Genomic DNA, 26,984 nt, shown 5'->3' on the forward strand with positions numbered 1-26,984 from the left:
AGGGAAATCTCCTCTGAAACAGGGTGATTCCCACCCTGTCCTGTTTCCTGCTTTTCCTAGATAGCTTTGAAACTGTTTCGAGTACAGACAACAAAGCAGAGGTAGAACTACCCTATGGTATACTGCACACTGAGCAGGACAAACTGGTGAACTTTAGAATGTGAGCTGACCCTTCAAGCAGATGTTGTGGTGTTTGCAAGCTCCCTAGGCGAGGCAGAGGGGATAATAGCTGTTGCTAGGAGATGAGTTTAACAGAGCAGCAGGTTTCCTGCTACGCCTTTTGTATACACACACAGTGGAGGACAGAAGAACGGGGAAACTGGACGAAACAAAGATGGTTTCAGGATTCTCCCTGCCTGTGTGCACCTGCTGTCGTCCTAGTGCATTATTATAGGTGTGAGGAAACTCACCAATTCCCTCAAACAGGTTATAGTGTTCATGAGGCCTCAGCTCTTCTATATATTATATTGCATTGAACTCAGGCATCACACATGTCACAGTACAGGTACGAAAACCAGTAGCAAACTAAGCCTACTCTGGGCAGTTAGTACAGCTTGTTCCAAGGGGAAAAAACCCACTAAAAAGTAACCATTATCCTCTAAAAGCCCCTTCATGTAGTCACACAGATAGGGCTATGTCAGATCACAGCTTGGAACCTTCTAGAAAGCTACAAAGTTTCAGTCCCTCTTGAAAGGTTTCAGCCCCTCTTGAGTATTCAAGAGGGGCTGAAACCTTGAAGCTTTCTAGAAGGTTCCAAGTTGTGATCTGAAGAAGCTCTCTTCTTGAAGATTTGCACCCAACCAAGGGAACAGTTTGGATATAGAGATCTCAGAAGTGCCCTCTCTCATACAATCCTTCTGTTCCTTCCCATTTTAAGGTGAAGTCCTGTTCAAGTCACCATCTTTTGTGGCTGCAATATTAGCATCTACTAGGAGCACAGCCTTTTGTGAGCGCAATCCTGTGCATTTCTACTCAGAAGTCAGTCCTATTGTGTTCAATGAGATTTACTCCCAGGAGAATGTGCATAGGATTGCTAACTCAGTTGTCACCTTCATACTGTGGAATGCCCTCTCCCAAGCAGTTTGTTTGGCACCTCCTTTTGGAGAAAGTACAAATAGTTTTTATTCTGCCATGCTACTGAAAATGAGGGCCCTGTTTATTGATAGATATTGAGAACAAATGCCTACTTATTTTAGGTTTTATTTTAATAGGCTGTACCTTTTTGGTTTTTATAGGAAATGAATAACTTGTAAATTACAAATGGAACTGACAGATACAAACGGAATTGACAGATACAAATGGAATTGACAGCCCTTATCAAAGGAAAGGAGGTGGGTTTTATGGTCTACAAAATATGGTCTACAATTCGCAAGGATTGTGAATGGAAGCAACCAATCTCCCCTTTAGTTCTTTGATCTTTGCACAGTCTGGCAAATGACAGACCAGAAGGCAATGTGGACGGAGGATTCAGGAAGTCAAAAGGATATGCTTGGCTACATAACTAAGAAAAAATTACAACTCTAACTTGGAAAATAAAGTACAGTCAGACCTCATTACCCGTGGATTTACAATCCGCAGATCTGACTCACTGCAGATTGCAGGCTCGTGATAGAGGATCTCCCAGACAGATCTCCCATGGATACCAAGGACCAACCTGTATATAAGTTCACAGTAGCACAGGGTACACCCATCAGAACAGAACCTCCATGGATATGGGATACTCTTGTACTGGCATAATCTTAAGAGCACAAGCACCAGAAGAACCAGAGTCTCACTTTTGAAGCAGGCACCATTTCTGGCAATACTGTTCATTTTCATCTGAATCATGTATCTCATACTATGTCAAAGAACGCTTGCAGGCTCCTATGAAATGTTGAATGTGTTCAACCCCTACCAGCAATTCACATCTAGATTCTTTTGTCTGCTGCAGTGATCAACATCTATTGCCAGAACCTTGCTAGTAAACCCTGTTACTGCTCCATTGTATAAGTAAACCAAACACTCTCTTCAACATTGTCTGAGAAGCAACCACACAAGGATACTCCTTTCCCACACTTCCAGTCTCACGTACAAAGTAACCCCACCCCTCTACTCTATTTCCATGCTCCTGAGGGTCTTACCTTCATAGCAATCCCGTATGGTGCCAAAATAAACATAGTACTGGTCATTGGTGAAGAAAAGGAGGCTGAGCCATGAGTCAACAGCATAAATGGGCACAATGAAGAGGATCCGAACTATGTAGCGTTGCTCATTGGGGCAGCTGTAGCAGCGCAGATGCATGTAGATCTGAGGAGAAGGAAACTGAGATCAGAACAACTCACCACAATGCAAAGCAAAAAGGGAAAGGAGACCGGGAATTTGGGAATGCAAACTCGGATGCCACACACATGCTATTTTTTACTCTCACAAGAACTCTAGAATTTATCAGTTTAGTTCAAAACATTCCCTTGATCTTTGCATGCAAAGTTCTACCAAAATTCATCAACTTTAAGGACGGAAAGGTAGTTATTACAAGTGGGACCTGCAACAGAATGTTGCCGAAATGTGGAGGGGAGAAACATGCTGAGCTTGAATATTGGAGAGTGGGAGAAGCTGAGGTTGGCACATCATTGCGTAAGGGGGCAGCAGCATTTGGCATGCTGTGTCAGAAGGTCTTGCGGCCCTCACGGCACAATGCTCACTGGCAGGAAAACATTCTGTTGCAGGTCCCCAACCCTGATGCCCACCTGCCTCATACAGGCCCATTTCCTCTGCCTGGGTTCTGCTGAAGTTTTTTCCAAACTCCTCCTTGACTTCCCTGGCTCTCAGAGGATGCTTGGTATGCATCAAGCCATTTCCTTTTGTCCTCATGTTGTTATTTTAAGTCACAAACAGGAGCAACTGAAGAAAATTCTGCCTTGCTGCAGATACAACTGCGAAGCAAGCTGCTATCTCTGGTGACAGTGATTGTATTTGCAAGTCGTACTTGTAAAACAAGATGTTAAAGCCCTGCGTAGTGAGCTGTAGGGCTCTGTGGCACTGAACAAGCCTCACATCACCAAGGCTTGCCTCCATCAGCCCAAGATGCCCAATTATGACATCACTGCCACTGATTGACAGCTCCCCAGCCACTGATCAGCTAAAAGGGCTGTCAGCTAGAGACTGGCTGGGAGATGTAAAAACCACAGAAAAGGGTAGAGGATAGAAAGGAGCTGAAGACAGAAACAGAGGCGAGGAAAAGGCAAGTGGTGAGTAGGGGGACAAAGAAGAAGAGAAGGAAGGACAGGAGGCCACTGAGGAGCAGAAGCAGTGGAAGAGAAGAAGGGCAAAAAGGTGGCATAGAGAGAGAGGTGAAAGGCCAAGAGAAGGGAGGAAAGACAGGTACAAGAAAGGCGAAACACTTGCTACTTAGTAGGCGGGAAGTACTACTTCAGATCTCCATTCCTCAACTTAATGTCCTAACCCCAGACAAATGTGGTCCTACCTCTATAGGACAAGGTGGGGCCATCCTGTCATCCTATCTTTGTGTAATGTTTTTGATTTACTAATATAGACAACAAGAATAAAGACCAGCATGAAATAGATTTAATCTTCAGAGTGATGTACAAGGTAATGTAAGTGGCAGACTATCATTATATGATGCTTTCCAATAATCAAAGATGTCACCAAAATTGCGTAACCAAAGTGAATCATATCTCCAAGATGTTGTTTCTTAGAACTGCTTGCCTCCATTAGTCCTTACTGGTCAGATCTAGACTGAAGAGAGCACAATGCCAGTAATGAACACTAATTATGAAGTGGTGCTGTTCTTGGTTCTTAGCAGCATTTCAGATGCAGCTATGCTGACACAGGAAGCCCTTCATGGAAGAGGTACTACCTAGCGCAAGGATTCTGTGTAACTGTGGCTTGTTAGCATCAACACAATATCCTTTTTCCCTCTGCCTTGTTGCAGTTCAGTAAACCACTCACATACAGTGCAGCCCAAAGATACCAGGCATTTCTAAGTGGCTCCCAAGCTTCAGAACTGGGCTTCAGCAGAGCTTTGCAGATTCGTAAGAGTTAAAAACAAAATGCCAAATCAGGAAAGCACACAGCACATGAAAACCAAGCATCACACATCTCTCGGTTGGCCAGTCCCAATTATTGCAATAGTAAGATGCAGAATTGCACTATAGGAGTGCTGTGAGATCAGATCCCCTTGTCCAGTATCTCCCTTTCAGCAGTGGACAGTCAGGTACTTTTGCAAAACATTCAAATAAGGCATGAAGGCAGCAGCCCTCTCCTGTTGTTTGTCCCTGAACACCAAGCTCTAAGGCAGTGACCCCCCCCCCCCAGGGCAAATGGAAACATCTATTTCCCCCTTAAGAGGAGTGGCCACTGGTGGCAACAGTAGGATAGTGGAAATGGCACTTCTGGATTCACACCACCACCAAAGTGTAAGTTGTAGAAGTTATACAGAAGTGTACCTAGAGGTGCCACAAAACCTGGGTTCTTGCCACCACCACTGAGTAAGTCAGAAAAATCCCTATGTTAACTTGGGCTGCGGCAGAGGTGGCATGAACCTGGAAGTGCAGTCGCTGGCAAGTCTCCACCCACCCCGCCCCCCGTGCCTGCCTCACATGTAAGCAGTGGTTCCCTTACCGTCATGTATAGGTTGGAACCACTGCTCTATGGCGTCATCTTCATGTGGTTCTCTTTCATTATCAGGGCCAATAGCCACTCATAGATCCATCCTCCATTAATTTGTTTCCCTTTCATCTAAATTCATGCCCAATCACCACATCTTGAGGTAGTGGATTTCATAACTGGGAGGCAACCACCTCTTATACACATTTACCAAGGAGTAAGTCCCATTCAACTCAATGGGGCTTACTTCTGAGTAGACATGTCCTGACTGTGCTGTAGAATCCTCCTCTCACACTCCAGGGACCCAAGCCTTCACGCCAACAACCATCGGATGACAGCAAACATATAGCAAAATTACTAGTGAATTCCACTAATCTATAAAGGAGGAAAACTGGTAAGATCCATCATTGCTGACCGAGTACGTGCTATGAACTAAGCCACTTACTCAACTAGTTGCTTCAACATCACACTATGAGCTCTCCAACCAACAGCCACTTATCTATTCATCAAGCCACAGGTATTAAACACAGGTTGATAAATTGTTGGGTTTCTGAGTATTACTCATCATACAAGGACACTATTAAAGAACATTACAAAAGAGGATGCTAAATTTGGCTTGTACTGGCACCCACAAATCTGATGAAATGCAGCAGCCAGGCCTTACATCAGAGAAGCTGGCAGCAGGAGGAGAGACAAAAATCCTGTCTCCTTGTCACGCTGCAACTAGGTTTGCCGAAGTCATTTGTACTGACAGATCATCATCATCAAGACAGACACCGTGGGCAGGAATTTAAAATGATAAAAGGCTGTTTATCCCATCAGCAAACAGAGCAACAAAATGGGAAGTTAACGCCAAAGGGATATTAACTTCCATGAATCATGGTACATCATCATCATCTACATAGCCACCCCCACCCCACACAATTAAATACACAGCATTCCTCAAACAGCCAAATGCAATACTGTGAGGAAAGTGGGTTGTTCACACGCCTCTGAAGATGAAGTTCTGAACACTACTAAGGATTCTGGAATCAAGGCCTCAGGGCTAGCACAGCCATCTGCCTCTCAATATTAGCAACTTGGCAAGGATAGAGTGTGATCTTCCATAGCTTTGACGCTGCCCTGTTTTCCCTACAAGCTACACCTGAACTCAGTGGCATAATGGCCCCCTCTGGCCGTGACTCTCCATATCACCTCCCCGGAAGTGAATGACCCGAAAGTAACTGCAGGGACATGATGACATCACCACCAATACTTCTGGGTTACAGTGATGGGTTACAGAGACAAAAAAAAGCAGTTGGCCATTCAGAGTGGCTCATAACCGCTCCACGTGCCCACAAGGGGGAATGCAGGGGAAGGTACTGCGGGGGCAAGGAGTGAGTCCTCACCGCCACAGTACCTTCTCCTGTAACCTCCCCACCACGTGCCACTGGCAGGGAGATATGGTGGGTGGGCCAGCTTCAACTTGGGATCTGCCATTGGGGTGCAGGCTGGCATCCCCTCAAGGTGTGGTACCCAGGGCAATGAACCCCCCTGTCCCCCCAGCTATGCCACTGCCTGAACTTATTGTTGGGCATGATGTTGGCTCTAAAACTTTAATAGCAAGCTAAGGAAACAAACAGCCTAACCCTATACTGATGCTGTACCAGTCCAAGCAACATACAACACGGCAAATATCCATGGAAGCCAGCACAACACCAGCTCCACCAGCAGATGAGCCCTGGATGTGGGCAAAATGACATGCCAGTGCACCTCAAAAGCCAGCACAAGTTCCAGTGGCAGACAGATCAGAACAAGGAGCTGACACTTGTTATATCCTAAGACTCCTTCAGAGGATAGACACCCCCACCCCAACACCAAAAAAATGCTACACCAATGACATAGCTAGCATAGGAAGGGGAAATGCACATGGAAAAATAGGGAAGAAAAACACACCAGAAAGTGTACCCATCACCATCGCTTTCACCCTGCTCACTTTCCTAAAATGAAGCATAGGATGCGGACTACACTTTGCAGGCAATCACAATACATGAGCCCCTGCAAGGGAGACCACAATTCAGGTGACAGGGTGCACAACATAAAGTTATACACCAAGATCTCTTGTAAACTCTCATCTTCTCTGGATTCTTATTCTTCTTTCAGCAGCTCAGTTGGTTTTAGCCACATTACTTCTATTTTCAATGCTCTACACTTACAGAAATTGCAAGTGCCTCCAGTACATACCTCCTTGTAAGCAGTGCTGTCACTTGGAGGTTTGTGCCAAACACCACACTAGGTATGAACACACCTGCACATAATGTGCAAACGTCAGCATGCTAAGCAGGAATAGAGCCACTCAGCTGTTTTTGTTGAGTGAACTGGAAACCGAGTTGGAAACTACTTATAGGTGCATGCTACAGGCCACAACATTACACAATATGGACAGTACATGTAGCTGAAAGCAGACTACACTGTGGCCCGATGCAACAGCAGCCACTTTAAGCATGTTCAACGAATGCTACATCAGGTCATGTGGACAAGGACACATGCTTGCCATCTATCTTTGTGACCCTTTCCCTCTCTCAGGTTGCAGAACCTCTAAGGCTGCTACAGAAACTGATCACAACATACTAGTTGAGCTCTCAGATTAGTTCCCCAGAACTTCTAGGGTAGTGATTCCCAACTTTTTCTCACTTGTGTACCCATTTCCATAAATTATATTTATATTATTATTTTAGCAAAATGTTTGTAATTAATATAGTTGCTCTTATTTCAAATTTATATATTTTCAACTACTGATCTGTAACTGATAATACATGGACTGATGACCAGAAATTAGCAGTTACTGGGGCTTTCGCCACCAGCTAGCCACCTTCCTTCCTGCCTTGCTAGCCCCACAAGGCATTCTAATACAGACCTGCCTTTTTCCATCATAATTCAATTTTTTTCAAGTACCCCTAAAGGTCCTGGCAAGTACCCCTGGGGGTTGGGAACTACTGTTCTAGGGCAGAGATGTGCAGAGCAGCCAAGCCACAGGAACAAGCATACACTATCAGTCCAGCACATGAACATTTGCTTCCCTTTTGCCAAAGATGAAGACCTCTGCTCTCCTGAGAGCAGAGAAGATGTTTTTTCCTGAGGATAATTCAATATACAAAGGGATTTTTTTTGTTACCTGATGACAGGTGATGAGCAAAGCTGTCCACACAAAAAACCCTGAGATGGCCTGGGCAGCTGTGGTCATTAGGAATACTGGTTGCTCCACAGCAGTGGGGCCACCATCTTCAGGCATCCAAGATAAGTTGGGGGCTGCAGCAGGGATGCTGGCTGGAGAGCCCAGCTCAGATACCAACATGGCTCCAGTCACTACGATCATCATGTCTTTTTTGTTGAGTCACCTTTGAGTTGTGGAACCTTCAAACCTGAAGGGGAAGCAGACAAAGACAAAAATGTCAGCAGAGAGGTTTCAAAGTAATAGGAACAATCCATCTTAGTCAAACATATCTTCTCACAGAGATCCCAGTGCTCTTATTACTGCCAAACTTCATAATGCCTTCAATGATAAAAATGTACTGCAAACCACAGAGATTTACTCATATACCTGCGAAGTATAACCATACCTTTGCCACCCAAAACATGTCAGGAGGGGCAGAATGTGAAGAATGATGGCTCCATACTGAAACTGTGGGAAACTGCCTAAAAGTAGTCCAACACTTGCCTGGGACATAATACAAAATGGGTCTATGGGAAGAGCAGAAGCAACAAGGTACAAAGCATCCTTCTTGATAACTCAAATAGAAAAATCAGCTGTGCAACGTACATATGCACTTTAAACCCATCAACGCATTTCTCTCACTGCAAGTCTGAGCTCAGGAATGGTATCCTAGCCCTCTCTGATTTAATTATATCCTTCATAGACTGAATGACGAAGTTTGAAGTCTAGTAATGTCACTCACGGACCTATGGTTATTCTATAGGGCAAGAGAACGGTGGGGTGGAGACAAATTTGTCTTTTCTCCGAGTTCAGTTAGCACAGAGATAGGGCCTGCAAGTTGTTTTTTCAGACATATTGGTTTAAATGTTCATCATTTGCTGTTGGATCACACCAAAACTGAAAATATGCATCAGCAAATTGAGAGAGCAGGTAGTCCTGAAATGCAGCCATAAGCTAACACTCTTAGGTTCTAGGAAAAGGGAAATGAACAAATGAGGGCCCAATCCTATCCAACTTTCTAGCATTGGTAACAACCGCAATGCAGCCCCAAGATAAGGCAACAAATGTTCCCATACCTTGAGGAGACCTCAGTGACTGCCTCCCCACCACAGGATGCAGCGCATGCCCCACTGGCATGGCTGCACCGGCACTGGAAAATTGGATAGGATTGGGCCCAGAGTCAGTATACTTTATCTACATTATTAACATTGGTTTGTATGTTTAAAAAGCTGAAACATAACAAGGCATAAATGTTACACAAACTGACTGGAAACTTCTGACAGTAGAATTATTTTTATATGCAGAGTGTATACCTGGCACCTCCAGATGAGCAGGTTATAAAGAGACTCAAATACTGTATTTTGCTTCTTTCTGCCTTACAAGAAAAGAGCAAATAAGGTAAGGCAAGGAAATAGCTGGACTCCTTTCAAAACAGATCTTTTTTATTGTTATAGATGGGCTAGCAGCCACTACTCAAGTTATATAACAATCCCTATTCTTTCCTTTCTAAGTCACTTTCATTAGTGAAACATCCACACTTTGCGTGACATTTTCCATAGGTGGCCTTTGGCCAACGGTGAGTTTATTTTAAAGTCTTGGAGAAGCACACAATTATTTGGAGAAAAAGAACAAATAAGAAACAGACTAGTTTTCAGCATGGAGGGGTTCCAATAGTGTACAAAGAATGAGGCACAAGCCTGGCCCTACTGCCTACAATTTAACTGGCACAACAACCTTAAAGTAGACTGGTCGAAACCTAGCTCTTGTTACTGCATGCGATTCATTATACACCACAACTAGTACCCTCAAATGGGGACATGCATTCCAACTCTCCAACTGAAGGATGCATCCAGATAGTTCAATGGAGCCGAGATGAGCATCACAGACCAAATGAGGACATGGGCCTGCACTGACTGCATATGAAAGCCTTATTGGATGATGGCAACAGTCTTCTTTATTTCCATTTTATCCTGCCTTTTACCTCAGTGGCAGTGAGCATCATATCATATAATAAAATAGCAAAAAGTAGACTAGAGACCAAGAACAGATCATACACTAGCTGCAGTAGACATTTAGAGCCCAAATGCCCAACAGATGAATCTTCAGTATCCCAGAGAGGGGGTCTCTCACAGCAGGGAGCTCTACATCTGGGGGGCTACCATAGAGAAAGCCCTGTCTTGTGTACACACAAGTCAAACCTCAATCAAGTGACAACATATAGAGCAAGTCCCCTCTGAAAGATTTCAATGGAGCCTGAGAAGAGGGTCCCACTGATTTCAAGTAATCAGCACAGAATTACAATGGGTCACCCACGGAATACCTGATGATACAAAATGATAAGAGGAAAAGCTAGAGAAGGAATAGTGGGGATGGGGTGCTTACTGGTAGAAGAGCAAAGATAAGATAAGTTGAAGGTTCAAAAAAAAAAAGAAGGAGATTTTGATGAGGGATTCAGAGACGACAAAATTTTGGTGCTGCTCTCAGTACAGAATGACAAATGGCAGGGAGGGTGGGGTTGGAAAGGAAAAACAGGAAGCACATACACTCCCATGATGCAAGTGGCAAAAGCAAGAAAGGATACTCTCTTAAGGTAGCGAAAAATCTCACAAGAGACAAATCACTCTATAGAATGAGATTGAGCTTGGAAAGCTAAAGACAGGATGGGAATTGAGCTCACAGAGGCCTCTGCTGGGACTATAGGAAACTGGTTTCCTTCTGACAACATTCTGTACCTTTGAAAATCCCACAGGGCACAAGAAATGGAAGCTTTTGCTAAACTTATGGAAGACAAAATGTAGGAAGGATTTACCGCAGATGTGTGCAGAGCCAATTAAGCATGAATGAATGAAAGAAGTAGAAGGAATTCATAGGCAACTACGAGGATGAAGAGAGAACTCCTGCCTCCCCTTTGGACTAGGATACAAATGTTGTTAAAAAGACCACAGCAGTTTTGGTTTTTAAACACAAACTCACAGCCACAGAACTAGCAACTGCTGGATGACCTCAAGTGCGAGAACTTTTTAGGACCAATTCACAGGACAATCAGACTTATGGTGGCCAGTGCAGTCGCTTGCAGCTTTCACTGATGGTTCAGAACAAGCTGGGATTTGTTGAGGAGTTAAGGCAAAACCACGTATTACAACAAACATGCACTGTGGACCTTCGTTTTTTTTGTTCCAAATAGCATACTGGAGGGAACCTAAAATGGGACAAACCTACAAAGGAGGTTGGGGGGGGGGCTTTAACTTGGTCTCCATAGCAGTTCCCACCCCAATCTCAGCCCACTCACTCTATTTTTATTGGAAAAACTCTTCCATTGGAAGCATCAATGGAAAATTTTGTTAACATGAAAACAGCACACAGGGGAGGCTGCCATCAGGATAGAAACAGCACTGCTAACAAAGAGCTACAGCCCCCATCCTCCCAGGTGTGGTTTTGACCCAGTATGGGTCCCCTCCAGCACACTATTTAGGAAAAAAAAAGCCACTGAAGAGTCACATTATGCATTAGTCCTAACATGTAGTTTGGCCCTCAGCGAATCTTGGCTTTCTAACCACAGTTACATTAATGAGCCAGAATACCAAGGTAGGATTGAAATTATGACGAGTACCAGCTTGTTCTAAATCACTGAAAAGTCAAAAACATCTCCTCCTTGTGTGAAGGGGGAGTACAAAAGTCCAAGACTCACAATCATCACACTAAACCAGGGGTGCCCAAACCCTGGGGCCACTTGCGGCCCTCAAGGCCTCTCTATGCGGCCCTCAGGGAGCTCCTAGTCTCCAATGAGCCTCTGGCCCTCCAGAGATTTGTTGGAGACCACACTGGCCCAACACAACTGCTCTCAGCGTGAGGGCAACTGTTTGGCCTCTCAAGTGAGCTGTGGGATGAGGGCTCCCTCCACTGCTTGCTGTTTCAGGTCTGTGATGCAGTAGCGGCAGCAAAGGAAAGGCCAGCCTTGCTTTGTGCAAGGCCTTGAGCTATTGCAAGACCTTCATTCATTCATATAAGTTCATCTTTAATATATTCATTTATGTAAATTTATTCAAATTTGAAATGTAAATTAATTTGGCCCCCCCGACACGGTGTCAGACAGATGATGTGGCCCTCCTGCCAAAAACTTTGGACACCCCTGCACTAAACCATGGTTTGATATCCAAACTGAGCTGATGTCAGTCTGAAGATGTTGTATGCATTAGTCCCTGCTAATAGCCAGCTGATCACATGAAGCCACTGCTGTGTGTAGGATTACACTTTTTGCACACCACTAGAAGTACAGGGCACCTTATACACTGCCATGATCTCCCTGGAGGAACAGCGAGGCAGAACTGCAACAAGCTACTTTCGAACCATGTAAGTCTCGCAAGAGGGAGCTTCCTTGCCATGCATGTTATATAAAACTTCTTCAGGTACTCAGCTCTAATACAGTCTTCAAGAATCACAACATAATCAACTGGACTTTCCATTGTTCATAATAAAGTAGCATAATGGCCAAGGATGCAATTCTATGATTATTTATTTGGAAGCAATTTCCTTAAATAAAATAGGGCTTACATCTGAACAAACATGCTCAGGATCTAGCTGAAAGGGGCTGAGTTGTGAACCAGAAGTCCCCCATTTCAAACCTTGCTTCTGCCACAGACTCAGATAGATGACCTTAGACAACCCACTATCTCTCAGCCTTATCACTTTCCCCACATCTGAAATATGGACATCACTAACCTTTCTAGGGTTGTTGTAACTGAAATAACATATGTGAATGATTGCAGATCTTCCAGTGCTCAATATAAAGTCCCAGTATTATTAAACAGAAGGGTATATTCTATTATCCTGAACACTTTATTCTTGACTTCTTGCAAGCAAAACAAAGAGTTGGGAAGAGAGAACAGTAAGGAAAAACATTCTTTTAAACAGCAAACGTCTAGCTAAACATCTAAAAATGAGAGTGGTTAACATGAAACACACACACTGCCCCCTTGTGCACACAGACTGTGATAATGTACCTTTCTAACTGAATACTATGGAATTGATATTGCCAAATATAATATCCTTTTTTCCTCTACAACCTTAGAAATGCATGCTGTATTCCTAGGTAATGTAATGTTTTCTTCACAGTGCTAAGAACTATTTTAAAAAACCATGTGGAATGAAAAACTGCACTCAGACAAGAGACATGACAATAATGGAATGATAACAAGTCACAAAAATACACTTGACTTTTACTTAAGGTTGATGGTGTGTCTGTGTAGCAGAGTCTGTAGGGCGGCTGTCCCTTACAGATCAGATATTTTGACATAATGCTGAACCTGCCCTTGCTAATGGTCAAGAGTGGTAGCGCTGCCTAGAAAGTCTTTTACATTCAGTATGCTGCTGGCACCCATTCTTGCAAAACGGTCATCTTATCACCATTAATTCATGCCTCTGTAAGCTTGAGGACTGGAGTAGCACTGCAATATATTCTTCCTCACTTGAAAATATGACCTCTGGTTAAAAGTACAGTACAGTGTTTGAAGCACAGCTCACTCTTAGTTTACTTGAAAGTGGATGCAGTGCTGAAGCTTGGCCTCGAACACAAAATATGTAAATATACCCTGAATGTACACACCAACTTCCATTCCAGGGCCTTTATCTTCAAAGCAGATGTTGCAGGAATTCTTCTCCCCCTGCTTGGAAAACAAGTATGTGGTGTTCAGCTGGTGCTTGAACTTTAACTGTAGAATCGTGTTTGGGACACACTTAATTCATTCATCGCGTTATTCAACGAAGCCACCATGTTACAAAATGGACAAACAAATTTACAGAACGCCAAACTGTTGTGTTAAAACAAAGGCCTCATTAGCTCAGCTGATTAGTTGCCAAATAAATATGCTTATTTTTCCCACAGCTGCACATATTAACTGTATTTCTGGGTTCATTTCATGTTGTTGGTTTTGACACTCAAAGACCTTCATTCGCATTCCCCTCCCCACCCCCCACTTGTCAAGGACCTTGCTCAAGCTTCCCCTGATAGGAAAAATTAAAACTACAAAGTTTAAGATGAAGGCTTACGCCACCAGAGTTTGAAATACACTTCTCAAGTAGGTCTGTCTCTTTCAGAGATACATGCAAGGCATTTTATTTATTTAGAAAGCCATGTCACAGCACCCAGTGATGATTATTCTGCTGGTTATTCTGCTACAGTTTTGGGAGCTTTTAGGAGTTGCTTTCGGAAAAGACTTCTGAGGTAGTATTTTATTAGTCACCTTGGATTCACACGAAGGAAGTTGGATTTTTTTTTTTAAAGTAGCTTTTAAATAAAGACTATTCTGAGGGATCATCTCTTAACTCAAAGATAATCTCAGAAACCACTGCTGACACTTTGGAGTTCATGCCCTCACCCATCACTGCTTCTAGAGGTTGAAGATGCCTCAGCTGCTACAAAGCAGAACACTGCATGCATTTCACACAAACCTCCCCCAACTACAACTAACCTCCATAAAAGAAAAAGCACTACACAAGGTGTATGAAGACCCCCATGATGAAGAATACCATGATGCAGCTACAGAACTGCATTTGGTCAAAGGCAGGAGAAATTCCTCTACGAAGAGTACATATGTGGACTTAAAGCATTAATATCCCAAGTGCACCTAGAAAGAGTCTTGTGTCTATCTTTAAACTGCCACATTTATTATAGCCTAAGCTGCCATGGGCTACAGTTCATTTCGTCAGATGCAGTAAACTATAGTCCATGAAAGCTTACGCTACAATAAATGTGTAGGCCTTTAAGGTGCCGCAAGACTGTTGAATTTTTCTGTGACAGACTAACATGGCTACCCATCTGAAAGTTAAAAATAATCTACAATGCATGTGATCTACATCTAAAATGGATTAGTCTGCTGCCCTCCGATTCTTAACAGTCACATGAAAGAATCTTGAAGAAACTGTCATCCTGGATACCATAAAATCAATACCTGTGTGAGAGAGACCTGCCTTTCCTCTTGCCCTGAGAAAAAGTCTCAAACCCACAGCAGCCTATTACAACAGGAAAAAAGCAAAGGCTGCAATCCTGTGCACACTTTCCTGGGAATAAATGCACACTGAATACAATAGGACGTACTTCATAGTAGACATGCATAGGATTGTACTCCACAAATCCAAGATGCCAGGGAGTACTAATGAGACTATGAAAGAAGCAACAATACCAGAAGGACAGACTTGGTGGTTCTTTCCCACCAAACCGGCACCCTCTCTTCCGGTAAAGGGGTGATCGATTGGTAAACACCCATGTAATAGACCTGCCAACATGATTATGAGGGACGTGAAGTGGAAGCTTTTACAATATGGTATTTTTCTGTGGAAGCTTTTCCCATTTCTAAAAACAGTTTCATAAAATGAGTTAGCGATACAATGAATGGATAATATATTAGTCAAATGCATCAATTTCAGCTTGTAATTGGTTTTTCTTAGATGACTATCCCTAGAAAAACATAATTAAAAAACTTTTTAGCATGCTAAAATTAGCACATTAGCCATTTATAAAGGCTTCATCCCCCTCAAAATTTAGAGTATGCTATTAAGTTGTCTTTCCTTAGAATATCTACAAATATTCCAATGAAAATAATTTCCAAGTAAAGATTGAATTTATTTTGAATATCACAGTCAACCCCACATTAAGTACATAGATTTTTGTTCCCCTTAATCAAATGTTTCAGTTCAGCTACTTCTAGCTATTGGGAAAATTGTCATTTTTATAGCATGTAAAGTTAACATGGAATAGTTTTCTATTCAAATCATACCCCAGTCAGTTCGGAACACGAGAAGATGTTCCGATTCAAAAGTGTTTTGGAAACCCAATCACTCTTTTTGGTACTCATACATATGCCATGGCTAAGATAGAATCACAGGGAGCAAAAGTTGGGTATGCGTGTGAAGGGGACTTCACTACCATACAGCATACTGCTTTTCCACACCAGTATGTGTGCTCCTATAGCATCCCAAGAGACTCTCGGAAGCCAATTCCAGTCTGAGAGCTTTAACATATCAGGTGTCTGAATACACAATTCTGAAGCATGATTTTGAAAAAACCAAACTAAAGTCTAACTTAAACCAAGTTACCATTCTGTAATTCATACAAAATGAATCGCTTTCGGAACAAAGATGTCTGCTACATGGTTGCTAGAAGCATTAAATACATTTTATTCGCAACGAAATGAAGCTTTTGTTAGCTATGATGCTCTGAAACCTTAGATAATGCTGCCCTTGTGCCTTCTGCACTATTTAATTATACAGTATCTGCTTGAAGATAAAGGCGATAATTAGGAAATCCATACAACTCTCTGCACAGGGTGGCCACCAAGTCCCTATACAGACTTAAATCCCCAAGCCACACAACCTCATGCATAGGGACTTTCTGGTACATTGACAAGGACATCGGGTATGACTCCATGAGCTCAAGCAGAGCTCTTTCCACTCACAGCTCAGTCTTTGCATAAGCACTGCAATTTGATAGAGGGTCACAGATTCATTAGTGGGGGATTTTAAGTGCTTTTTTTTTTTTTAGTTTGTATTAAATCCAAACTTCAGTTAAAAGCAGGTTAGATCCACAAACAAACATTTACTATAACTGCATTTTTTAAAAATCCAATTTATCTACTCTGCTGCTAGTCTACACCAGGAACTAGCAGAACCAGTGCCGGTATCATCATCCAAATAGCAAAACCCATGCTATTTATAGATTTGCCTCCAAACCCCACACTACTTGGCACCTCCATTTTGCAATACCCTTTCCCGTACTCTGCAATACTGCCAAAATGCTAACTGGGGAAGTTGCCTTAGACAAAATGTAAAATGGGGAAGTTCCTTTAGACGAGCCCCAGCACTATAAAAGTCACCTTTTTTTACACCAGGAATAGAAATATATATATATAAAGCACATGGTATTTTTTCTGGTTTATTTATTTTACTAAGGGAAGAAGCCCTTCACAGTCTCCACCATAGGAAAATGAGAAGGCAACACCCAGGTTGGGACTTCTAGTCCCACTTCTCTGTACTGCTTGAAATCTCGGATACAACTCTGCTGTGTATCATGTGGTTACTCAAATCTCAAAGGGAGGCCGTCTTGGGGCTCAACAATGCACAAAGATAGCTGCTAGAACATGGGGGGGCTCCTCTACTGAACCCCCCCTCCCACAATTCCAGGCAATTAATGGCATTTACACACACAGTTGACCTTTGCTGACAATTAGTAATCAGGGAGTAATAACTGGGTGGGTCTTTTTGACAGTCAAGAGTCCATGACAAACCTATTCACGTTTTCAACAGTGTGGTGGGAAAGGAAATTTTCCACTGAAAGTTTCCGGCAATGGGATTTCCTCCAATTTGGCCGTGAGACAAAAATATACAGTATATTTCCAAGAATACATTTTCTCCATAGTATTAATTAGTAATGTAACAAATTAATAAAATTATCAGTAAAATTGGGTAGTTTCAAAGTTATAATTAACTTTTGGGCGATTACCCCTAAGAAGCATGCATGCAGATATAACAGATACTAATTCAGAGCTCTCGGGGTATGCTAAAGTAAGCATGTCCGCAGATGTCAGTGTCTTAAAATGTAAACCTAAGGAAGTATATGCTATTGACTTGTCAAGTCTTACAATATTTACACTATTCAGTCAAATATTTTCCAAATAACGCTTTCAATTTGACTACAACCTTTAAACTATATTTTTATATGGCATACTGATTTTTTGTTTTCACATGTTTATTTGACTTATTTTAAGCTATTTTAAATCTGATCCCTGGGGCGCTGAAAAATATTCAGAAACATCTCCTATTCAAAGTTTTCCAGAAAATCCACATACTGCTTTTCACCACTATGTAAATTCAAAACAGAGAGAAAAGACCTCTAGATAGCACTTCTCAGACAAAAGAGCTAAACCCTGTCAATTCTCTTACCTCTTTCCAACTTCTTCAACTCAAAGAGACCTAATTCCCTTTAGAATCTCTGTATAGATTTCAAGCAACTTATTGCTATTAGCTTGCAGTAAGGCTCAGGGGAAGACAGGGGGAGGACAAGCAGATGGGACTCTCTGCAAGATATGGAACACAGAAGCTAATAAGTAGCTAGGATAATAAAGCACAGCCATGCTATTCTATTCCCAATATCAAATGTAACTATATACCAGATTCCATAATTCCCAATTCAAGACCACAACATGGCACACAGTAGAAGGTAAGAGTTTTAGAAAGTTTTTATGTTTGGAGAGTCCCCGTCCCCCCATTCAAACAACACTGCTTATAAAAGGAAAGATATAGAATTGCAGTTCCATATAGTAACCTAAAACTAGCAATTTGAGGAACATTTTTTATTTCCCATTATACATTTGAGAAGGCCAGCATAGGAGGTTGTTAAGAGTTACTGAAGTCTTTGGACTTCATCTGGGGGGTTGGTCCTGGAAGTCATGTCCTCACCCAAGGTTGGTCCCAACAGCAACAACATTCCCATTACTACTATTTCTCTTTTTGTTTGGGAAAGATAGGCCGATAGAGTACAGAAGTAGAAGTGAGTCCCCATGTTGGGGCTAAAGATATATCCTATATTTGATATGGTTGAAGTTTATCAATTCAAGCAGAGAAAAACAATTTGTAACACAAATTTTCTAATTTTCCAATGCTGTGCCTCAGAGAGTGCAAAAGACTCTCCCCTCCTTACTATAGTTTTGGCTCTCCAGACCTTCATGCATCTACCACCAATCTCTTTCTCCAACCAGCGTGTGGGTCACAGACCATAAAATCACAGTATACGAAACAGCAGTTCAATAGCCAAGCAAGGCAAAAGAATGATGGTCAACATAACAGACCTCATATCAGCAGATGCTCTCTACTTCTCTCATATCTCTTTTCGATCCTTACCCCCAAACCAGCTTACTTTCTTTTCTGGTCCGCATATAAGAGTTTTGTTTATCCCCATGGAACAGGTGCCAATTAATGATATAATTCAGCTATCTGCACAACAAACTACCATCCAAAGCAGCTCTTGTAATTGTGTTGCGGAAGACTGAAAACAGTACTCATTTCTTATCCATACAGCTGGCAGCAGGCTCAGAGAACAAAAGACAAAATGCCACTCTGGCTTTTTTAAAAAAAACAAAATGGTCTGACTGTCCACTGTAAACAGTAAAAAGAAATGATCGCAATACAGTTAACTGTTTTGTTTGGTAAATGCACCTCTTCTAGGCAATTACATACCAGTACTTTTCAGGAAATGCATATGGAAGTGAGTTCCACAATTTAGGAGTGATGCACAGCCACATAACTTTCTAAATATTAAAAGTTTCTCCATTGTCTTTGAAGAGGAAGGCACACATCTCTCCTCTCCTCCACAGCAAACTGTCCCATCTCCCACCACCCCGTGGTTGCACTCCAATTATGCCTTCTTTAGTTTACCTTTGCACCAAGACAACCAACTGAGCCAACCATCTAACCTCCACACCAAATCCAATATGCAGATCGACAATGAAACCTTTTAACCATGAATCTCTCTCTCCCTCTCTGTTTCTTCAAGAGAGTTCTTCTGCTCTATTAATTTCTGCTGTTTCAGTTTTTTTGGGGGTGGACTGACCCACATTATAATAGGTCAGCATACCACAGTCAGTCTTTTTATGGAGACTGAAAACAAGAGAAAAGGAAAGGGGCTTGTCCCGGCTTACCACTCTTCCTTTGGAAACAGGATCAAACACTGCTGCATGCTACAGGGTGTGTCGTTTCCTAGAATCAGCAACTATAATCAGTCTCAGCTTACCATGCAGTTGCCTCAAAGCCATGACCCTCCTGCCTCTTACCACCCAGCCTTCTAAATAAAAGGGAGGCAGGTAGCAGATAAAAAGTACTGTATGAATGTTAAGTAGCATCAAGTGTGCAAAGCACTTCACATGTATTATTTTAACAGTCCTTACAATAAACCTCTACAGTAAGTACTTTGCTCCCCATATTGCAGCCAAAGGAGCTGAGAGGGAGTGACTTGCCTAAGGCATGATGGAGGCAAGATTCAAACCTGGAAAGTCCTAATTTGCACCCCAGTCTCTTAGCAAACATGCTATACCAGCTCACAAAGTAGAATTCCTGAGAGTCAAGGGGTTGGTTATTTGAATATGAAAGGGTGCTGTCTAAAACAGGAACAGAAAGTTGCAAGTGAAGCTTCATTTTTCAAAAAGATTGAAACAACAGGAAAGTGGTCATGGCTTCACTTGTATCTCCTATCCCTTTCAGGAGTTCACCCATTCTGAGACAGAGTTCACCTAAGGTCACCTCATCAGTGACTGACATGAGATCTGAAACAGACTTCACCAGCTTTCAGTTACACTGATTGCAGAGGGATAAGAAGTAAGAACCCTGATGGATCAGATCAAAGGTCCATCAGTTGCCTCTCTGAAATGTGCTGGAGAAAAAGGGCACGCTTCTCTCCTGCCATTGCTCCCTTGCAACCACTATTCTGGAGAGAGCACATAACCATCATAATTAGTAATGGGAGAGGTGTATCCTTGCTCCTCTCCTAATTCTTGCTGCTTGAACCAGGAATCATCATTAGGTAGTTACAGGACAGCAAAAGGAAAGTACTCCTGCCTGGCGGTCCTGTTGCCAAGCACAGAGGGCTGAAGAAAGAAGTTATTCCAGGAAGGCAGTCACCTCTCTCACTCATCCTTACACCTAACCAGGACCAGATGTTAGAGTGCATGATCATATGAGTCAGTGACAGTTATGAATGGCACTTATGTCACCACCTTTTCATTTGGTGCAAAACGTTACTGGTAGATTACACAGGCCAACACACATTTTGCCTCCTTAAACGTTACATCATTTCTTGGGTATATTTGGGGTGCTGATTCCAAAAATGGCGTCCGTTTTGCCCTATCACGTCTAGTTTTGGAGACATAGCCTCTTTAGTGAATGGTTCAAGCAGCTTCCTCATGAGGAAGACTACACCATGGCTTCCTCATGAGGAAGCTGCCTGAACCATTCACTAATGTGGCTATGCCATGTCTCCAAAACTAGACGTGATAGGGCAAAACGGATGCCATTTTTGGAATCAGCATCCCAAATTCATATCAAACCACCATAAAGTTGGGGAAAAACTTTTCTGACCCTCAGTTTTGTAGGCCTGTGTTACAGATAGGAACCCGGTTGTTTGATCACGTTGCATCAATATTACATTCCAATTTGTTTCTGAACCAATTTCAGGCCCCAGTTCTGAATAGACAGCTCTGCTTCTTATGCCAAGTTAGGATTTGAAGGGAAAACAATGCAACTTAGCTGCCCATTTAAGGAGCCAGAATGCTGGTGGTGAAGAATTGGAAAAACATCAAATACACTTATTTATATGGATTGGACACAGAATGTGATTATGATCAACACAAAATTAACAGCATTTGTCCAAAGCAGAGGAGAATGTGGCAAAGACAAACAGGCTGCAATTCTATACACACTTACCTGGAAGTAAATCCTACTGAATACAATAGGACTTATGTCTAAGTAGACATGCATAGGATTGTGCTCACAAGAAATAATCTGGAACCCTGTTACTTTATATTGAAACACTAAATATAAACAATTGAATGTAAGAAATCAAGCTTTAGAATCAATCAACAAAGGGTGTTTTTGGTTAAGATGGAGATAATGACAAGATTAACATACTGAGTTATACTTTATCAATTATTCTTTATAGGTCGGTGATCTTCATATTATCGTACAGATATCTGTACTGTGCCCTCTTTGTATAATATACAAATTTATACATTTGTATAAATCAAAAATACATATATTTTAAGATATGTGTTCTGATCTTTACCAAAGAGTTTGGAATCAGGATATGTGAACAACTGTCTCCTCTCCTGTGAAGTTGCTTGCCTGTTCCCAATTCCTGAAATAATCTGGAAAGGCCCTGTTCGACATCCCACCCCCACCCTGCGAAGGATACAAGAGTAGAACCCTCTTGCCAGCAGCACCCAATCTGTGAACACAGAAGGCCCGGCTTACCATCTTACTGGGTGCCTCTTGGCAACAGGCAAAGCTGTTGCCGTGCATTCTAGGGAAATACTTGCTAAATCCAACCGCCCTGATTTGCTGACCTGGTGCTGTTTTGTTGTTATTGCTGCTAGAGACAGATTGCCAATTTACTTGTTTTGTTTTATATTTGAACTGTAAGCCACCCTGAAAACCCAACAGGGATCCAAGGTGAAGGGCAAAATTCTGTTCACAATAAAAAAACAAAATTGTATATGCGGTGTCAAGAGGCACCAACGTTCACAGCCCGAGACAGAATAATCCAACAATCCTAGCATTTCTACAATATCATATTTCAATATTCACAATAAAATTATTCACACATCACTTAATTATTATAGCTACACTGAACACCACAGCTGGTCAACACCAGTCAATTAAAAGCAAATCAGCAGAAAATATTAAATGTCTGCCTTAAAAAAACAACACCTAATGGCTTGCATCCTTTTCTAAAAAGCTGCAGGCTCATGGCTCTAGTGGATAGGTGGTCACATCAGCTTGGACCAATGAGAACCTTCCTTAGATAAAGCAGATGCAGCAGCAAAAGCTGGAGAAGCCATGGTAACTCCCTTGCAAGAGATGGAACATATGGAGCAACTGCAAGGCACAGTAGCTGGGAGTGTTGAATTTATGTCTTCTAGTACTACTGCCTGCACTATTTCATCTATGTTTTCCACACTTCTGTTAAAGTTACTACCATTTTGAAACTGCAAACTGCCATCCACTACCCAGAGAGAGCAGAAGCTGAGAAATGATAATCATTCAAGAGCAGTTAGTGTACAGATTTAAAGATCATATTGTGCTGCAGGTGAAATGTGTTAGTTAATTCTCTCTTCCCCTCCCGCTTTTGCTTCCTGTAAATTGTGTCCCCTGAGGGTTATTAATATGATCACCGCACTGCATTACATGCTCAGGCGTTCGTTCATGTGCTACTCCCTGAACACAAGCTGATCCACCGTCTTCTCTGTCACTTTTTGTACTGAAAAACTAAACTAAACCCCAGGAATACTCTACTGGCTTAGACCAGAAACAGAAGAACTACCAAGACCACACTCCCAAGCTGAGCTACAGCAAGATATACTAGCAGTCTAATAAAGGACACTAAAACTGATAGCTTTTGATAACGTGACCATCTAGATTAGCAAGAAGGCCCAGGAGAGATCCCATACTGGAAATTATATTCCTAGTTATTATTTCAAAGTCCATCATACTTTATAGCTATCTTAGCTAAATGCTTTGTATGCTGCATGTCGCTTCACTACTGTGATTGGTTACCAATCTGTTTTTAAAAGACACCCAAGGGACTTTGGCCAGGATTAATTATCTTGGCAGGAGTCTGATCTTCCATCACCAAGCTGCAGCTCAAGGAGCACTGGATGTAGCCCTAAAAAAATGTAGGCCTAAAACCAACAGGGAAAGAAGAAACTAGGCAAGCATGAAATCAAAAGGAAAAAAAATATAAAGGCCCAGATCTTAAGTCCTGGGCTCTATACAATATTCACTATTGCCCTCCAAGCCTTTTCTATTTGCAGGTTGCAAAGGACAATTAAAATTTGTTCCAGGATTTATGCAATAGGCAATGTATAATAAAATACTGCATAGGAATTATTCATTGTATATATTTTGGTCCGGTCAATTTCTATTCAATTAAATTCTCTCTCAAAGAGGAATTACTTTTCAGATAACTGAAGGTTCTAAACTACGACAAGTGCATCATATACATTATGTGACATTACAAACGGCATACAAAAACTGTGTAGCAGTATATGTTCAACACAACTGTTCCGTTCCAACGAGAAATTTCTACAGGTTTAACACAAGAATGATAACAATACAGTATTACAACCTCCCTTGCTGTGCTTTGTATATCAGAGAGCTCCATAATCATCCCAACATATTATAATGTTCTCCCGTTATAGTTTTAACAGCACAGAAGTGACAAACATTGCATGGCAGCTAATGATGGAACTGCTAACACTGACATTCCAAGATAAAACTTACTTCTATAGAGAGTAATCACTTCTATTCTCTTTTGCAAAAACTGACCCATGAATCCAGTACAACCCAAACACTAATTCCCGCTACTTCTGGATTTAAGCACTAGACACATTTCAATGCTAAAGTATTCATGCAGAAGCATTAACTGTAAGTACTATACATTTTACAAAATGGCAAAGTTTATCCACAGCAAACACAAAAAGAGAACCACTCCTTTTGTGAATGCCTCTCCTATATATTACAACAGTCACTGAAATATGCACACAATTCACAATGCCATGCAAATACTGTACTTTGTCAAAGTACCAAAGTTCAGAAACTACGAATTGGCCCTTAGGGTCACCCTTCTCCAGTCACCCTGCGGAGAAAATTCATATTAAGTGTCCTTCAGAAAACTAGTTTTAAGGTCTGCAAAGACATTTAAACAAATAGATAAGCATTTGAAATACCTTCTTAATGATATGCATCTACTGTATTCCAGCAGTAATTAACAAATGAAGAAACATTCTGAGATATGGAAAAATACATATGGTATAAATTAAAAGGGTGATACAAGTATCTGATATTACTTCTTTATCTGAAAGACAAAAGGCTCAAGATTTCATATCCCTCTGGTAATCTCAATATCATGTCATTTCATCCAAGCACTAAATGCTGTATTGTGGTTGAAACACTATTCAAACAGATGTGATTCAGCATCACAATCTACCTACTAAGCTCAGAACACATTACAGCTTATTGCCCAGTGCCACTTTCAGAAGCAAAGCATATGCTCCGCCAGCCAAGACAATGCACAACACAACCACAAACTGAGCACATTCCAGCCTTTGTTCCAAAACACTGTTCTGTCTACCACACTTTATGCCACATTCAATTCAAACAGAGCAGGAAGCAAAAGTCACCATCCACATACCCCACACTCAGTGGTGGTAAGGCCAGCTTCACCATGGGACACCAGGTACCTAATGTGACCCTGCTCCCACTAAGGATGCACTTCTCCAGGGCTGCTCATCATCTCCCTATTCTGCATCACAGCACTTAGGTCAGTCCAGTACACTAGGCAACAGTATGTGAGCCACCATCATGCATGTCTGCTAACAACACTTGTCACCTTGAATACCTATAGCAGGGTTGGACAAACTGTAGCCTGCGAGCCACATGCTGCTCTTTGACATATTACATGCAGCTCTTGCAAATATGTTGGTTGAGCTCCTTTATTACATCACAGTTATTATAAAAAGGTAAATAAGAAATTTTCAAGCTTTGTAATTATTTACTGGGTAGAAACTGAGAATCCACTGGATTAAAAAGTAAGCTTAATGTTCATGGTGAATAAATATCTTTTAAGAATTTAAATGCTTCTTAAATATTTGCAGTTCTCAAACACCTGAAGGTTATTGTACATGGCTTTTATATCAAGCAAGTCAGGCCACCCTGATATATAGGCCAGTGTTTCTCAATGCTTGTCTTCCACCTTACCATGTTATATGGTCCACTTTATATGGTTTGAAGTATCACTGGAAGAAACTTGTGTTGACATCATTGCCAGTTATTTCTGGGTTGGGAGGGCAGAGGTGACATGATAAATTCCAGTAAGAGGCTGAGGGTGGACAGCAGGGCCGTAGCAAGAGGGACCCTGTGAATAAGCAGTTTGCCCACCCTCACATTTATCGGTCTTTGATGTATCTCCATACTTATTCTTTAATTTTGCACTCCAGTATATATACCCAACATAACTGCCCTCCCTGAGAAAAATAATCTCCTATCCACCTCTAGAATCCTAACTACAGGTCTGGTGGACAGGAGGGCTTTTTTGAGCATGGAAAAGCATGTATTTGAGCTCCTACCTCTCATGAAATGTTCCCGGTCTCGCTGCTGGGCAGCAGGGGTCCTGTGAGTACCACCAGACACCACCTCAAGTACCACTGTTTGGGAAACAATGTTTTAGATCAACCCCCAATTATTTTTTTTAAACACAAGTATTCTGAGTGACCGAGAAGCATGCTTTGGAGGAGCTCTGCCCACTGAGCTGAACCCCCTACTGCTGTTTGCAGCATTGCATTGCTGGTCTCGCTCCAGACAGCAGGTGTCCAGGGGTCTTGCAAGTACTACCAGACACCACCTCAAGTACCACTAGTTGGCACCACCTCACATACCACTGGCTGATGCCACCTCACTGGCTGACACCAGTTCGAGTACCACTTGTTGGCACCACCTCACTGGCTGATACCACCTCAAGTAGCACTGGTTGGCACCATCTCAAGTACCACTGGCTGGCACCATCTCACTGGTGGATATCACCTTACTGGCCAAGGCCACCTCAGGTGCCACTGGAGATAGGCAGAAAGGAGCGTAGGCAGAGCGAAAATGAAACACACCACCCCCTATTCTGCCCCACACCTGCTGCTGCCCCAGAACCCATGGTGGCATCCCCCAACCCCCACCCCTGCGGGTCAGGGTCACCCCGTGAGACCCGCATCTGCCCCCAAAGCTGCTGAGCCTCCGAGGGTGGTCCTGCCACCATGGGCGGGCAGCCCTGGCAGGGGCGAGCTCCCACCGTCCCACCACCAGCCCCGTCCCTGGAGTGGGGCTGGCTGGCTGGCTGGCTGGGGGTCCCAGTCCCGCCCCCGGCTGCGGCCCCCAGGAGGGCTCCCGTCCCCGCCTCTCCCTCACCGCCACGCGGCACTGCAGCCACCGGCCGGGCAGGCGCTGGCGGGGTCACCGCCGTCTCTCGCTCCCCTCCTCCGTCCGGCACTCCGGGGACGGGGCGGAGCGCCAGGCCCTCAGGAGCCCATGGCCGGTCTGGGCAGGCCGGGCCTCCCCCGGCACGTCGTAGCTGGGCGGCCGCTGCGGACTCAAGCTGGTCGCCGCCAACCCTCAGGCGCTGGCACGAACAGCGGCGGAGCGGCGGAGCTGCAGACTCCGGCAGGCGAAGAAGGGATGCTTTTCTGCGCATGCGCCAAACTGCCCTCTCTGCCCCCCTCCCCTCTCTCGCCCGCGGGGAGTGACATAACCAGCGGCTTCTTAAAGGGACGGCGACCCCCTCAGACTCAGGAGCTGCAGAAGGCTAGGCTGCCTCAGAGCCCGCACCTAGGCAGGTCTACTCAGAAGTAAGTCCCACTGAAGTCAAGGGGGCTTACTCCCGGGTAAG

At 42.9% G+C, this 26,984-nt stretch overlaps 1 protein-coding gene across 6 annotated transcripts in view; it reads right to left on the bottom strand.

Annotated features, from left to right (window-relative positions):
• TMEM184B (transmembrane protein 184B) overlaps positions 1–26,746 on the bottom strand; it is a 49,683-nt gene extending 22,937 nt beyond the window's left edge. For 4 of the 6 annotated variants that reach the window (XM_066634065.1, XM_066634062.1, XM_066634066.1 and 1 more), the window contains exons 1-4: positions 26,507–26,746; positions 25,681–25,758; positions 7,760–8,006; positions 2,121–2,286 (exon numbers count right to left, since the gene is read on the bottom strand). In XM_066634065.1, the coding sequence (XP_066490162.1) occupies positions 2,121–2,286; positions 7,760–7,963 (370 nt within the window). In that variant the 5' untranslated portion in view covers positions 7,964–8,006; positions 25,681–25,758; positions 26,507–26,746. Of the gene's footprint in view, positions 1–2,120; positions 2,287–7,759; positions 8,007–10,180; positions 10,248–25,680; positions 25,759–26,506 lie in introns of those variants that run through there. The other 2 variants (XM_066634063.1, XM_066634064.1) reach the window with 2 other exon arrangements.
• Between the last annotated feature and the right edge of the window lie 238 nt (positions 26,747–26,984).

Source organism: Tiliqua scincoides, chromosome 7 (genome assembly GCF_035046505.1).
Source record: "Tiliqua scincoides isolate rTilSci1 chromosome 7, rTilSci1.hap2, whole genome shotgun sequence".
In the NCBI taxonomy this organism is placed as follows: domain Eukaryota; kingdom Metazoa; phylum Chordata; class Lepidosauria; order Squamata; family Scincidae; genus Tiliqua; species Tiliqua scincoides.